The 12,722-nt window shown below is 42.8% G+C and overlaps 1 protein-coding gene across 1 annotated transcript in view; it reads right to left on the reverse strand.

The window, feature by feature from the left end:
* The window catches only part of tasor (transcription activation suppressor), a 29,859-nt gene that overhangs the window by 8,959 nt on the left and 8,178 nt on the right, over nt 1–12,722 (reverse strand). The window contains exons 5-22 of the mRNA XM_015050966.1: nt 12,525–12,616; nt 12,308–12,439; nt 12,078–12,208; nt 11,204–11,235; nt 11,020–11,125; nt 9,972–10,075; nt 9,723–9,829; nt 9,499–9,571; nt 9,160–9,234; nt 7,876–8,060; nt 7,545–7,793; nt 6,744–6,921; nt 6,172–6,285; nt 5,886–6,028; nt 4,512–4,683; nt 3,186–3,644; nt 788–1,866; nt 83–205 (exon numbers count right to left, since the gene is read on the reverse strand). Of these exons, the coding sequence (XP_014906452.1) occupies nt 83–205; nt 788–1,866; nt 3,186–3,644; nt 4,512–4,683; nt 5,886–6,028; nt 6,172–6,285; nt 6,744–6,921; nt 7,545–7,793; nt 7,876–8,060; nt 9,160–9,234; nt 9,499–9,571; nt 9,723–9,829; nt 9,972–10,075; nt 11,020–11,125; nt 11,204–11,235; nt 12,078–12,208; nt 12,308–12,439; nt 12,525–12,616 (3,554 nt within the window). The remainder of the gene's footprint in view (nt 1–82; nt 206–787; nt 1,867–3,185; nt 3,645–4,511; nt 4,684–5,885; nt 6,029–6,171; nt 6,286–6,743; nt 6,922–7,544; nt 7,794–7,875; nt 8,061–9,159; nt 9,235–9,498; nt 9,572–9,722; nt 9,830–9,971; nt 10,076–11,019; nt 11,126–11,203; nt 11,236–12,077; nt 12,209–12,307; nt 12,440–12,524; nt 12,617–12,722) is intronic.

Genomic DNA, 12,722 nt, shown 5'->3' on the forward strand with positions numbered 1-12,722 from the left:
TAACTGAACTGAGTCTACTGGACTATCAGGTGTGAAAACAGCCTGAATCTCACTGCGGTGCCATGTGGGTCCATTACGGTACCTGATGAACGTGTCCAGCGATGTCCTGGTTCTTGATGATGACCAGCAGGCCGTTCTCCGTGTTGTCCTGGTGCAGGAAGTCCGCCGGGCTCTGATGCACGTTGCCCAGGCTCACCAGATATTCCTGCAGGTCAGCAACATGCAAACAACACATAAACCACGTGTGTCAAACTCGAGGCTTGAGGGCCAAATCCGGCCCGCCACTGTCTTTGGTGCGGCCTTTTAAATATCACCTTCAAGATAAAATTGTGTGCTTAAATATTTAATCAAAGCAATTTTTATCTGTATTTGTGAAAATAAGTTCAAACTGAAGAACTTACTAAATGGAGAGTCAGCTATTTGTTAATGTTTTACCCAGAGACGCACCAATTCGATTTAATATCTCTATCAGTTTTGTCAGTTTATTTATTTTTCACTGGCTGTTGTCCTCATTTCACTGACTGAATAATTTGAAGTTGTTTTTACATGTCTGACCAAGATTGTGAACCTGTTTATCGTTTCTGTTTGTTTATTTATTTTGTATATTTAAAATGTCTTCCAGCTCCAGTGTTAAATGTTTGTTAGAATTTAAAGTTCATGGACCTTTGACAAAGTGTTCTGACATTATCATTGTGCCGTTACCATTATGTTACTAGAAAATTATCCCAAAACAACAATATTATCGTTTATCATAATAACCTCTGGGGCATTTTGTCGTCCAGCTTACCCTGACCTCCTTGCAGACCGGGTCATCTGGTTCTGGGCAGTGGACGTAGAACTGCGGCGTCTTCCTCTTGATGTCCTTCAGGATCTCCGCCAGGTTGTGTAAGACGTTCGGCTCCAGCCGGTCAATCACAGAGCTGATGTGTGTAGTTGAAGGGACGGGCGCCGCGCCGGACTCCAGAACCGAAGCGGAGGCGGGGTTCGGACTGGCGACCCTTGGATGCTGGGTTTCAGAACCAGAACCAAATCCTGACACGGTTACAGTGCAGTCCACACCCATCAGAGTCTCTCCGCCTTCCTCTGCAGCCGAGCAGAGCACGGTCCGAACTGCAGGGCCGTCCTGAGGCTGAGCCGCGTGGCCCCAGGCGGACCCAGAACCAGAGGTTGGGTCACAGTCAGAGAACTGTTCGGTAGCGGCGGTCCGACCCGCTGAGGCCTTCCCTGCTCTGACGCTGGCCACAAAGTCGCTGACAGTGTTTGCCAGTGCGGCGTCGACAGGAATCTCAACAGCCGCTGCAGCCGGGTCGCTGCGGTCCTTGCGGTCCTCGCTCGCCGCCAGCAGGCTGACGATGCTGTCGTGCAGCGAGCCGACGTAGTCGGCAACCGGAGGGCAGGGGTTGTAGAAGGAGACGTAGGGCGAGAACTGCGGCAATGATGCGTACGGCGGCAGCGGCGCCAGCGGCAGTGGGGGAAGGCTGTAGTTGACGCCTTCATCCTGCAGGAGGAGCTGCAGGTCGGAGGAAAACTCCGACAGGTGTTTGTCTACGACGCTGTCCAGGTCTCTGACAGGACAGCCAAACAAGCCGCTGTTGAATTCCTTCGGTTCTGATTGGTTCTGCTCAGCAACCTCCTTATATCCCTCCTCTAGACGAACTTCCTCTTCTTCTTCTGCTGCTGCTGCAACCTTTACTTTCACCAACGTCTCTGCCTCTCCCGCCGATTCCTGCATTCGTTGAGATTTGGACGGGGAAGATTTTATCCTCGGAGGCAGAACTGACAACGGATCCGTCTCTGCAGGAACCAATGCTGGGTCCGTTTTAATTTCCTTCTGCTGGACCTTCAGCTCAGTTTTACTCGACTCTCCTGAAGGCAACAGATCAAGTTTACAATGAGTGAAATCACTTAAAAAAAGTATTCACAACTACAAAAACAAACTTAAGTCAATTTTATGAGACAGAACAACACAAAGTGAAGGGAAATTACATGTTGTTATTTTTTCTTCTCTTTGTTGAAAATAGTCCACAAACCATCACCATTGCTTCTTCCAAGTCAGCCATGTTTGTTTACGCCGAACCAACATTTGATCTTGAGAGATTTTACGAGATTTCCCGTCTGACATTTAAATGTTGGTGAGTGAAATCGTTTGTGTGTGGCTTGACAAAACACTGCATAATCACAAAGTTTTACCAAGTATTTTTGGTCCAGTCTCAAGTGCAAATATCTTAGTTTTGTCTTATTTAACGTGTACTGGCTTTCAAGTAACTTTTCAGCAAAATATAAGAGCTTGTTTTAAGTAAATAACTCCTTAATACGGATTTTAAGAAGTTCTAGTTCCACTTTATACATGTTGAAATAAGTAAAATAATCTGCAATTGCACCAGTAATTTAAAAAAAATCAATAGTAAGGAATATGAATTATTCCCATATACCAAGCTCCTATAACTTACTGAAAAGTTACTTGAAAGTTAGTTTTGTCTTACTTTAAGTGTAACAAGATATTTGCACTAGAAATTAGACAAAAAATACTTGGCAAAATGTTGTGTTTGGATTCTGGAAGGAACAAATCAATAACAATTTATATTGCAATAAACATGTGATCAGTATCAATAGAAAATACAACCAATATTTTCTATATTGGTCGTATTGGACTGGAGTTCAGTGGAAATATTTAATAGTTTCCACTGAACCGCACAGCATTCTGGGAGATGTAGGCAGAGGAAAGGCTTTAGCAAGGTTGGTGGAATCTCCTAACTCTCTCACTCTGGTTACCTAGCAACTCATTCATTCTTTGGTTACCTAGCAACGACCTGCTGCAGGCTCAACAACAGTTTAAAGTTTTGCTTCATAACTGCTTTACAATATAAAACTCCTTATGGAAAACTGGATAAAACAAGAAAGGTCACATCAGTAGTTTGCAGTAGTTCAGATATTTAAAACAAAAAGCTAATCAATAATTATTGATATTGACTGATTCAAGTTCAAAATTACTTTCTTGATCCCAATGAATTAAATGAGATGCTTATATCGCCCTGACCCTAAAATAAACTGCTCCACTGTGCAGGTCAAAGGTCAAGATAAATAATTTGCTTCCTCAGTAGAAACAGAACGATTTTGTTCTGGAGGTTCTGGACGGGTTAAAGATGGATCAGCAGCTGAGCCGAGCTCAGGTTGCAGAATGTTACCTGGAAACTCCTTGGGGGAAACCTGCAGCTCGTTAGGAGGCTCCACTTCGTTAGCGGGCAGACGCCGCAGGGAGGGCGGCGGCTTGGTCTCAGGTGACGGTGAGTAGGTGGGGGAAGGGCGGGGGCTGGGCAGCGGCGAGGGGCAGGTGAGCGGAGACGAGGGTGGGCTGGGGTCCGGGGACGGGCACTGGGACGGCGGTGGGCTGGGGTCGGGAGAGGGGCACTGGGACGGCGAGGGCGGCGGGCTGGGGATGGGCGACGAGCACTGGAAGGGAGAGGGAGGAGGCGTGGCCTCGGGGGACGGGTAGGACGGAGGGGGGCTCCGCTCCGGAGACGGGGCGGGGCTCCTCGTGGGCAACTTGGTCGTCACGGTGACGCCGGTGGCCGAGTCGAGGTGCTGGAAACGCGGGTCCTGTGGGAGGCTCCTCTCCCGCTGTGAGTATCGCTCCGAAGAGAGACCTGCAAGGAGAAACCAGACTGATGCTTCACATCGCAGTCTGCATCCTAACAACGTTTCTGCTGCTTCACATCGCAGTCTGCAGTTTAACGTTTCTGCTGCTTCACATCGCAGTCTGCATCTAACAACGTTTCTGCTGCTTCACATCGCAGTCTGCATCTAACAACGTTTCTGCTGCTTCACATCGCAGTCTGCATCTAACAACGTTTCTGCTGCTTCACATCGCAGTCTGCAGTTTAACGTTTCTGCTGCTTCACATCGCAGTCTGCATCTAAAAACGTTTCTGATGCTTCACATCGCAGTCTGCATCCTAACAACATTTAATAAAGTAGTAGTCAGTGCAGTCTACGTCTTATTTGGGACCTGGCAGTGAACTGCAAAAAATATAAAATCTTAAAAAGTGTTTTGGTCTAATTTCTACAGCAAATATTTTAGTACACTTGAAATAAGATACAACTAAGTTACTAGTCTTTTTTTCTCAAGTAATATGAGCTTATTGTAAGTAAATAATTCTTATATATTGATTAAAAAGTTGTAGTTCCATTGACAGATTGTAAAACTTATAACAAGACATTTTCCCATGTAATAATTGAAACTATCTGCCGATATTAATTAATATTAAGGAATTATTGACTTTGAACAAGCTCGTATTTCTTGTTGAAAAGTTACTTGTGAGTTAGTTTTGTCTTATTTGCAGAGTACCAATGTATTTTCAATAGAAATGAGACCAGAAACATTAGTTAAGATTTTGTGTTTTTGCTGTGTGGATGAGGAGAAACGACTCGTTAGTACTGAATCAGAGGAAATCCCCGGTGGGCCGAGGCGCTGATCTGCAGCAGATGTTCAGCCGCGTCGCTGAGTGAACCGACCTGTGATGGGGATCAGGACCCACGGGATCTCCCACTCCTCCTCCTCCTCTTCATTAGCCACCACTTTCCTCCCCAGCCTTCCTCCTCCTCTTCCTCCGTGGTGGTTCGGCTCCCCGCTGTGCGAACCGGGACTGAAGCCCTCCAGGCTGCTGACGCTGCCTGCCGTCTGCTCCTGCACCCACACACACACACGCACACACGCAGGCACGCACGCACACACACACACACACACACACACACACACACACACACACACACACACACACATTGTTTTCCATCATCGTTCAAACCTTTGAGTAACAGAGATTATTGGAGAGTTCAAGTCTAAAATTAATTCCCTCAATTAAACTGAGTCCAACATCTTGTTGTTGCGATATGAAGCATATTTTCTGTGCAATACTAACAATAAAAATCAAGCAGGAAATTTCAAAAAGAAAAAGTGGAAACTGGTATATCCAACCAAGTCCTGAGCAGAGTGACTTCAGTGAGAGGCTTCTTCAGATTAGTTGTAATACAGACTGCTACAGGAGATGTTTCCTGCCAACATCCATCACCTCTACAGTAACTCTGGAGAATTTGAATTAAGATGAGCAACAATAACATTTAATTTGCTTTGGGACAAATAAAGTACATTTGAATTTGAAATGAATCACTGCTGGACAGAAAACTTTATTATCTGTGTGAGCAAAAACTCAACTTCACTGATTTGTTTCATAACTCGAATCAAACTGAAATATATCAATAATTAAATCTGAATCTTTTTAAAAGACTGGACTGAACTCACAACACACTGCATAAAACACAATATTGCACCATGTATTTATTTTGGTCTAGTTTAGTGCAAATATCTTAGTACACTTTAACTAAAACAAAACTAACTTACGAGTATTTTTTCTGCAAGCTGCAAGAGCTTGATTGAAGTAAAACATTCATTAATGTTAACAAAAAAAATTGATTCCGCTGGCAGATTACATTTTCTTATTACATTATTACATACATTTGCACTTATTACATTTTCCAATAACCTGAATTTTTTTTCTTTTGTATTAATTTTTTCATAATGAACCAAGGCTTTTCAGGTCTAAGACACTGTTGTTTCCATCAGTGGTTCTTGGTGCAGCGCCCCCACAGGCGAGGAGGTGAACAGGTTGCTCAAAGCGTTTGGTTGGTTTGACCTTTGCATTAATAAGAAATCCCCTCCACTCCAGTTAGATTGGTTGGGATTGAAGCCCAGTTAGCTTAGCAGGCCATTTGATTTACCAGATACATCACAGCCTGCCTCTTTTCTTCTAACAAATCCCGATATATTCTGTTTTTAGTCACAGATTTCTGCCTGGATCTTTCATTTCTGAAACATAAATGATGATGTTTTACCTCCAGCTCCTCCTGCTTCCTCAGGTCGATGTCACAGTTGGTGGGCAGGCCCAGCTTCATGGCCAGCCGACCAAACGGACTCGACTCCTTCAGTACGTCCTCAATCGCCTCAGAGGGGCTCTGATTGGCAGCATTAATGAGTCCTGCCGTGACAACGCATAAAATACTGTCAACATCACCGTACCAGGTAAGTATCAGTTAAATATCAGGCTTTTAGTTAATCCAAATGCTTTCAGACAAGAAAAACAGTCACTGAACACAGACAAGAAATAAAAGGTTCCGTCACCTTTTAGCTGTCTGAGAAATTTAACAGTTACTTCGGATCCGTCTTCCCTCAGATCCACGTCCTTCAAACCCAACGAGGTGATTATAGATGCAAAAGAGGTTTTGTTTCCTCCAACTGGAAAAAAAATGGCAGAAAACAAATAAATACAGAAAAAAATAAATAAAGTGTCAGAGGATGGTTAGATCGTCAGTAAAACAAAGGAAAAGTATTAAAAAGTGTTAAAATGACAAACTTTATTTTAGTTTTAGGAACAATTTCAACAGGTAGAGATGACATAACATCTGTATTATAGCTGAAAAACACTAAGTTAGTCTAAAACTGACTTAAGCTGCAGGTGACATAATTAGAGCGTCAACTAATGGTAAAAGAAAAAATAAAATCTGGCACATTCTGCAGATTTTTCATTTAACAACTAGAGCTTATTTTATTTAAAATCAAAAATGCATAAAAAGATGCAAATAAACAAAAAATAATTATTATTTTATTACCTAAAATGCAATAATATTGCATTGATTACAACACATAAAATCAGTTCATGTGCTGCAGAAGAAAAAGCTGTAAGTTCGGTTCACCTGGAATCCTGTCGGCTCTTCCTGTTTCCACAGACGCCTTGAAGTATTTTAGCGTTCTCTCCGCCGTCTTCTGATCCATCTTCCTCTTCGACGCCTTCAAACCATCGCCATCCTCCCTCCTCACTTCCGCCTCTGCGTTTTTCTTACAAGTCAGAATCTGGTCCAACAGCTGCTGCACCTGTTGGTGACAAAAAAGACTCAAACATTTTTCCTAAAAGAAAATTCAAACATTTTCAAGGTAAGTTTTCAAACTTTGTTGGCACAACACTTTGGAGAACTGTAATTAACATTTTCTAAATGTAGGGTTTTGATCAAACGTTAGATGAAACTTTATTACAAAACTGTGCAGTTTGAATATTAAGCAATTTCAAGGACTTTACACAGAAATCAAGCACTTTCCAAACCTTGACAACACCTGAATGAAATTAAAGACTTTCAAGGATTTCAAGAACCTGTACAAACCCTGAAAGTAACCAATCCCAGAGAAGATCAAGCTCTCGCTGTTATACACAGTCTGACCCAGGAGTGACCTCCTGAACCGCCATCTTGGTAGGCAAGTGTAGCGCAAAGCATAGATGAACAATGGCTTCCACACCAACAAAAAGAAAGTATAGTACTCAAAAACTGTAACCAAGTATTAGTTGTAATGTACTTATGTTTTTATTAAGTAGATAGGAACAAGGCGAGAGCTAGTTCTAAGCTTGTGGCTTGTTTATAGTTGTCGTAGCAACTGTCATTGCAGTTAGTTACGGATACCTACCAAGATGGCTGTCTTGATATAAAGCTATCAAGTTATTTCACCTTCTGAACGTTGTGTCCCGCCGCATCTGTCGGGCCTCCGTTGTTCCTGGGTGTTTTCTCCGGCGCTGGCTCGGGTCCGAGGAGCGTCTCTACCGCCTGCCTGGCGCGCGCTGCCGACAGCATGTAGGCGGCAGGGTTGGCCAGGTAGGAGCGCAGGTAGCTGTCCGTGTTGGGCCGGTGGTAGGGCGGGCAGGGCTTGGTCTCCTCGTCCAGAACCGAGTCATACTCGGTCATGGGGCATGGCTGGACCTGCAAACACATTCGGTTTCAGAAACGGGTCTAAAAACGAGCGGCTAAGAGGCTTTTCCTTTTCAGAGTCGATGGAGCGTACGCTGCCGGCGGTCACGCCGCTGAGGTATTCACGCGTCTGCAGCTCCACACCAGCAGAGAGGTTGGCCGGCGGGTTGGCTCGGGTTTTCACCAGGGAGTGGTGCAGAGCTGGCAGGAAGTCGGAGAGGCGCGGCATCGGCGAGGCAGAGGACGGCAAACTGTCCTGAGAGGAGGAACACCGTGACGCTGCGGGAACAGAGAGTTACAAAACAACACTTCGCTTTGGTATTCACAGTATGCAAACAATTCATCAACTTAATTATCAATTAATGCTTTATTTTATTAAAATTAGCTCCATTCAGTTAACTAGTAATCACCGCTTAGATCAGTGTTTCCCAACCCTGGTCCTCAAGGCACACTGACCTGCATGTTTTAGATGTTCTCCTGCTTCAGCACACATGATTTCAATTGATGGCTGATTAGCAGGGTTTTGCTGAATTGCAATCATCTGAATGGGGTGTGTTGAAGCAGGGGAACATCTAAAACATGCAGGTCAGTGAGCCTTGAGGACCATGGTTGGGAAACACTGACTTAGATCTTCCTTCATCCAAGTGGATGTTAGGTGGAAGAACATCTAACGTTCTAAAGTTTAATCTAATGTTAGATGTCTGATAGTTTGGCCTCCATCCAGCAGAGGGCGGCGCTGGTGATCCTGAAGCAGAGCCAGTTGATACAGAAACAAAGATGGCAGCAGGATCCAAGAGAAGCAGTCCAAACAGGCTCTGGTGTTGGAAGAAGCATAAACACTAAACAACCTCCTTAAAGTTATCAGCTTAATTTCACTCATTCAGCTGAGCTGCTTGATCTCTGTTCATGGGACTTATCTGTTTCATATATTTTATTCTTTTCACCTTTCTTTTTTCAGTTTTGTTAGATTTCATAAATATGTATAAGTTTATTAATGTGAGAATAGGACAGTTTTCTGTTTATTCAGTCAGTATTCAATGTTAAGATTTAATGGTGTTTTTTTTTCATTCAGCATATTATGAAACATTTTGCAAGAAAACAGAAAGCTATGTAGAAAATAAGAGATTAAATAATCTTGCCACATCATAATGTAAGACCTGTAATAAGTTCATTTAAGGCCAACTTATTATCTAATTAATTTAAGACTTTTTAAGGATGTGCTGACACTGTGTTTAACTCAGATTGATGCACTAGCAGGTCTCTGGGCTTCTGGTTTCTTAAGATTTTGTAAGAAGTCGTCCAGCTGGCTGACATTATCTGCCTATTCACACTGACGGGAACTAAACATCTAACTCCTCCCTCTCATTATTTTACTCACTGAATGTGGAAACGTCTCTGGGCTCCGGGAAAACAAACAAGGCCTGAAGGCTCCTCTTCCAGTTCTCTCCTCTCTCTGAAAACACAGAAACATTTATTAGCTCAGTCCAGCTAACATTTATTAGCTCAGTGCTAGCTAACATTTATTAGCTCAGTCTGCCATCAGTCGATGAAAAAACAGAAAACTATTCACACCTGTTAAACTTTTTTCACATTTTAAGTGTCAAAACCAACATAAACAAATCTAACTCCATCCATCTTCCCATCAATCCCTCTCCACAGCATGATGCTGCCACCACCATGTGTTCAGATAACATGCAGCGACCCATTCATGTCTTACCCGTTGGTGTGGCCATCTGAACGCTGGACAGCAGGAAGAGGAAACCTTTATCTGTGAGCGGATTTACCAGAACCTGAAGAAGGAAAAAATTATTTTAATTTGAATTTTGTTCTTTATTAAGAGCCAAAAGTGTTAAAATTGCAAGAAATAAAAGTTTGAAATATGCCACTCTATAAAAACATTGAATATTTTTCATTACATTCTAATTTTTGAGTTTTACCCACCAGCTGTTTGGTCTCCAGCTCCTGCAGCAGCAGCATCATTACATTGGTGGAGGACTGATTTCTGTCAATCACCTCCAGCAGGCTGCAGTAATAGCCGTCAGTCACAACTACACACACACACACACACACACACACACACACACACACACACACACACACACACACACACACACACACACTTAAAAACTCACCGTAAACGAGAACAGAGACAGAAATGAAGATTTAAACCCTGAGCGGCGGTTTGCTTACCTTCTTTGCTGCTGCGGTAGGTATTAAAGGAGAACGCAGCAGAGGGAACCAGGTTGGTCACTTCATCCAACGTCATAACCGAGTCGACATCCAACTTCTCGGGTCTGAAGGAGGAACAGTTCTTCAGAAATGAGCGCATTTAAATAAACTACTGCTGTACAATAACAAGAGTTGTTGGACGATAAATTGTGTGACAAGTTACTGCGATAAACGATAATGTTATTATGAGACGAATTTCAACTAATATAAGAATAAAATAATGGATTAATGGAGGTATGCCCACTCAAAGATTAAAAATAAAACTTTAATTTCTAAAGAACATTTACCAATGGAACTGGAAAACATTTTAAATATTCAAAAGAAACAAAAAAATAATAATAATTGCCTTTCAAAAAATAACAATCATTCAGTTTAGACAGAAAAAAATGGCAAAAGTGACAAGAAGTGCAAACTAACTACTTTGCGCTGGGTGTCCAATGTTTGCAGCGTTTCTCAAAATGGCGGCTTTTCAATGATATTAAAGGGGAGCCTCTCTAACGACTGTCCAAATTAAAATTAATGCACTCGTTTTAATTTAATACATAGTTCACATGTGACATCACACTTCTGGGAACTTTAAAGCTGACAGCCATTTTGGTAGGTATCCGTAACTAACTGTCATGACAGTTGCTATGGAGTTGCTATGACAACAATAAACAAGCCTCTGTCTCATACAAGTTGATCCTGATCAGCAGCGATTTTGTTGATATGCATTTCTCTTGCACATTGGTTAAGAGTGTCAATATTCTGTCATTTTGTTGGACTCAAAGCCACTGGTCTTCTATGCTTTCCGCTGTGCTTGCCTACCAAGATGGCGGTTCAGTGGCGAGTTCAGACTTGTGGAAACTATGCATCAATTTATTGCTTATTGCAGCTCAAAGGCACATCCTAAAAGAACAAGCAAAAAATTAACTAACTAACTAAGGAATCCGAAATTCTTTAGGTTTCTGATGCTGAGGGGAAAACTTGACCAGGTCAAAGGTCAGAAGGTGTTCTGTGTGGGACTCACAGCCGGAGGGGCAGAGAGGGAGTGGAGCTGGACCGAAGGGAGATCTGGAGCAGAACCCGCTCGTTTTTCACCACATCTCCGGTCCACACGGTGAACTGAGCGCACCCTGGAGGGAAGGCAGGAGGAAACGCCGCGTGAGGTCGAGTTGAAGCTAAAGAGCAGACAACAGGTGAGCTGAGTTTACCTTTGATGCTCTCTGAGAACTGACTGCTGGACCTGAAAAACAGACCATGACGTCACGTCAGACTGAGATTTAAAAAATATAGCTAAAAATTATCTTTAAGATCAATAAGAATGAATGAATACACTTTATTAACTCCCAGAGGACAAATTTACATTTCAGAACAGCCCATCCAAAAACAAACAACGTAAGACTTGGGTAGAACATTTGGCTAAAGCAAAATGAAAACATAACTAAACTGCTTTTTAAACCCAACGGTTGCTACAGATGCTCCTCCCATCATTCATCAATTATCCTGATGATTAATCTGATAAAAGAAAAATGGTACCACTTGACAATAAGGCTCACTTAATAAATAGCTCATATATGTTATTAATTCACCTCAAAGCACCTCATAAATCATCAATAAGTGTTTATTAAGCACTAATTATGAGTTGAGGAGACAAAACTGCCACTTGAGGAGCTCTGGGAAGGAAATAGAAGATTTTTCATTTTACATTGGACATTTTCATCATAGAAAGTTGAGTGGAGAGAAAGTGAATCATGCATATATGTTTGTATAGTTTTGGTTTAATTACAGTTCTGTTTTTCTTTTTCCTTCACCAAACAGCCTTTTTTAGACTGTATATACTCCAGTTAACAATTAATCATTTCAGTTTTATGGGATTAAATTCAGATGTGCTGAAAAAACAGATTTTAACCACTAATGAAGTGAAAACTGTACAGTGATCGATTCTCCACTTCAACATCCTGATAAATCAGGACCAGAAACTCAAAAATCAATTTTTTTCCCCACTCTTTGAAAACAGAGTGTGAGTCAGTCACATTTTTAAAACTGATCATGACAGATCTTCTGGTTTCAGCCGGATCTGGGTACCTGACGGGCGCCGCAGGTTTGACGGAGAGAGGCGCGTCTTTTCCTTTAAAGTGGAAGGAGACGACGGCGAACGGACACACCTGCCGCGGCCGCTCCCGCAGCTCATCAAACAAATACTCGTAGAAGTATTGCTGTGTTTGGAACAAGCAGAAACACACGAGGCGTTGAGATGAGACCACTGGTTGATGCTTTCAGCCCGGTACGAGCAGCTGAGCATTGTGGGAAGTCACCTGCGTGAGCTCGTAGGCGCGGAAGCAGCTGAGCGACGTGACCTTGCTGGCGTTCTTGGCGATGTGGCTATCGAAGCGAGGCGTCGGGTCCTGGAGGATCTTCATGTTTTCATAGATGCTCTTCACCTTTCCCTGAAACCCGAGAACAAACGCTGCTCAACACTCAAAACTGAAACAAAATGGCGCTGATGATGACGAGCATCACCTGGGAGCTTACCTTCATCACCTTGAGGATGAGGAGCTCCCCGGTCGCCCCAGGGGTCAAAGGTCTCGTCTGCAGCAGATCCGAATACCTTGACAGATACACGCCTGCAACAACAAGCTCATTCTGAACACCACACAACCTCAAACTACCTGCTGGAAGTAAAATAATGTCTATAAAATAGTTTATATATAACATAATATTATATATAAT

Source organism: Poecilia latipinna, unplaced genomic scaffold (genome assembly GCF_001443285.1).
Source record: "Poecilia latipinna isolate Pla-1442-1.1 unplaced genomic scaffold, P_latipinna-1.0 Scaffold1021, whole genome shotgun sequence".
NCBI classification, from domain to species: domain Eukaryota; kingdom Metazoa; phylum Chordata; class Actinopteri; order Cyprinodontiformes; family Poeciliidae; genus Poecilia; species Poecilia latipinna.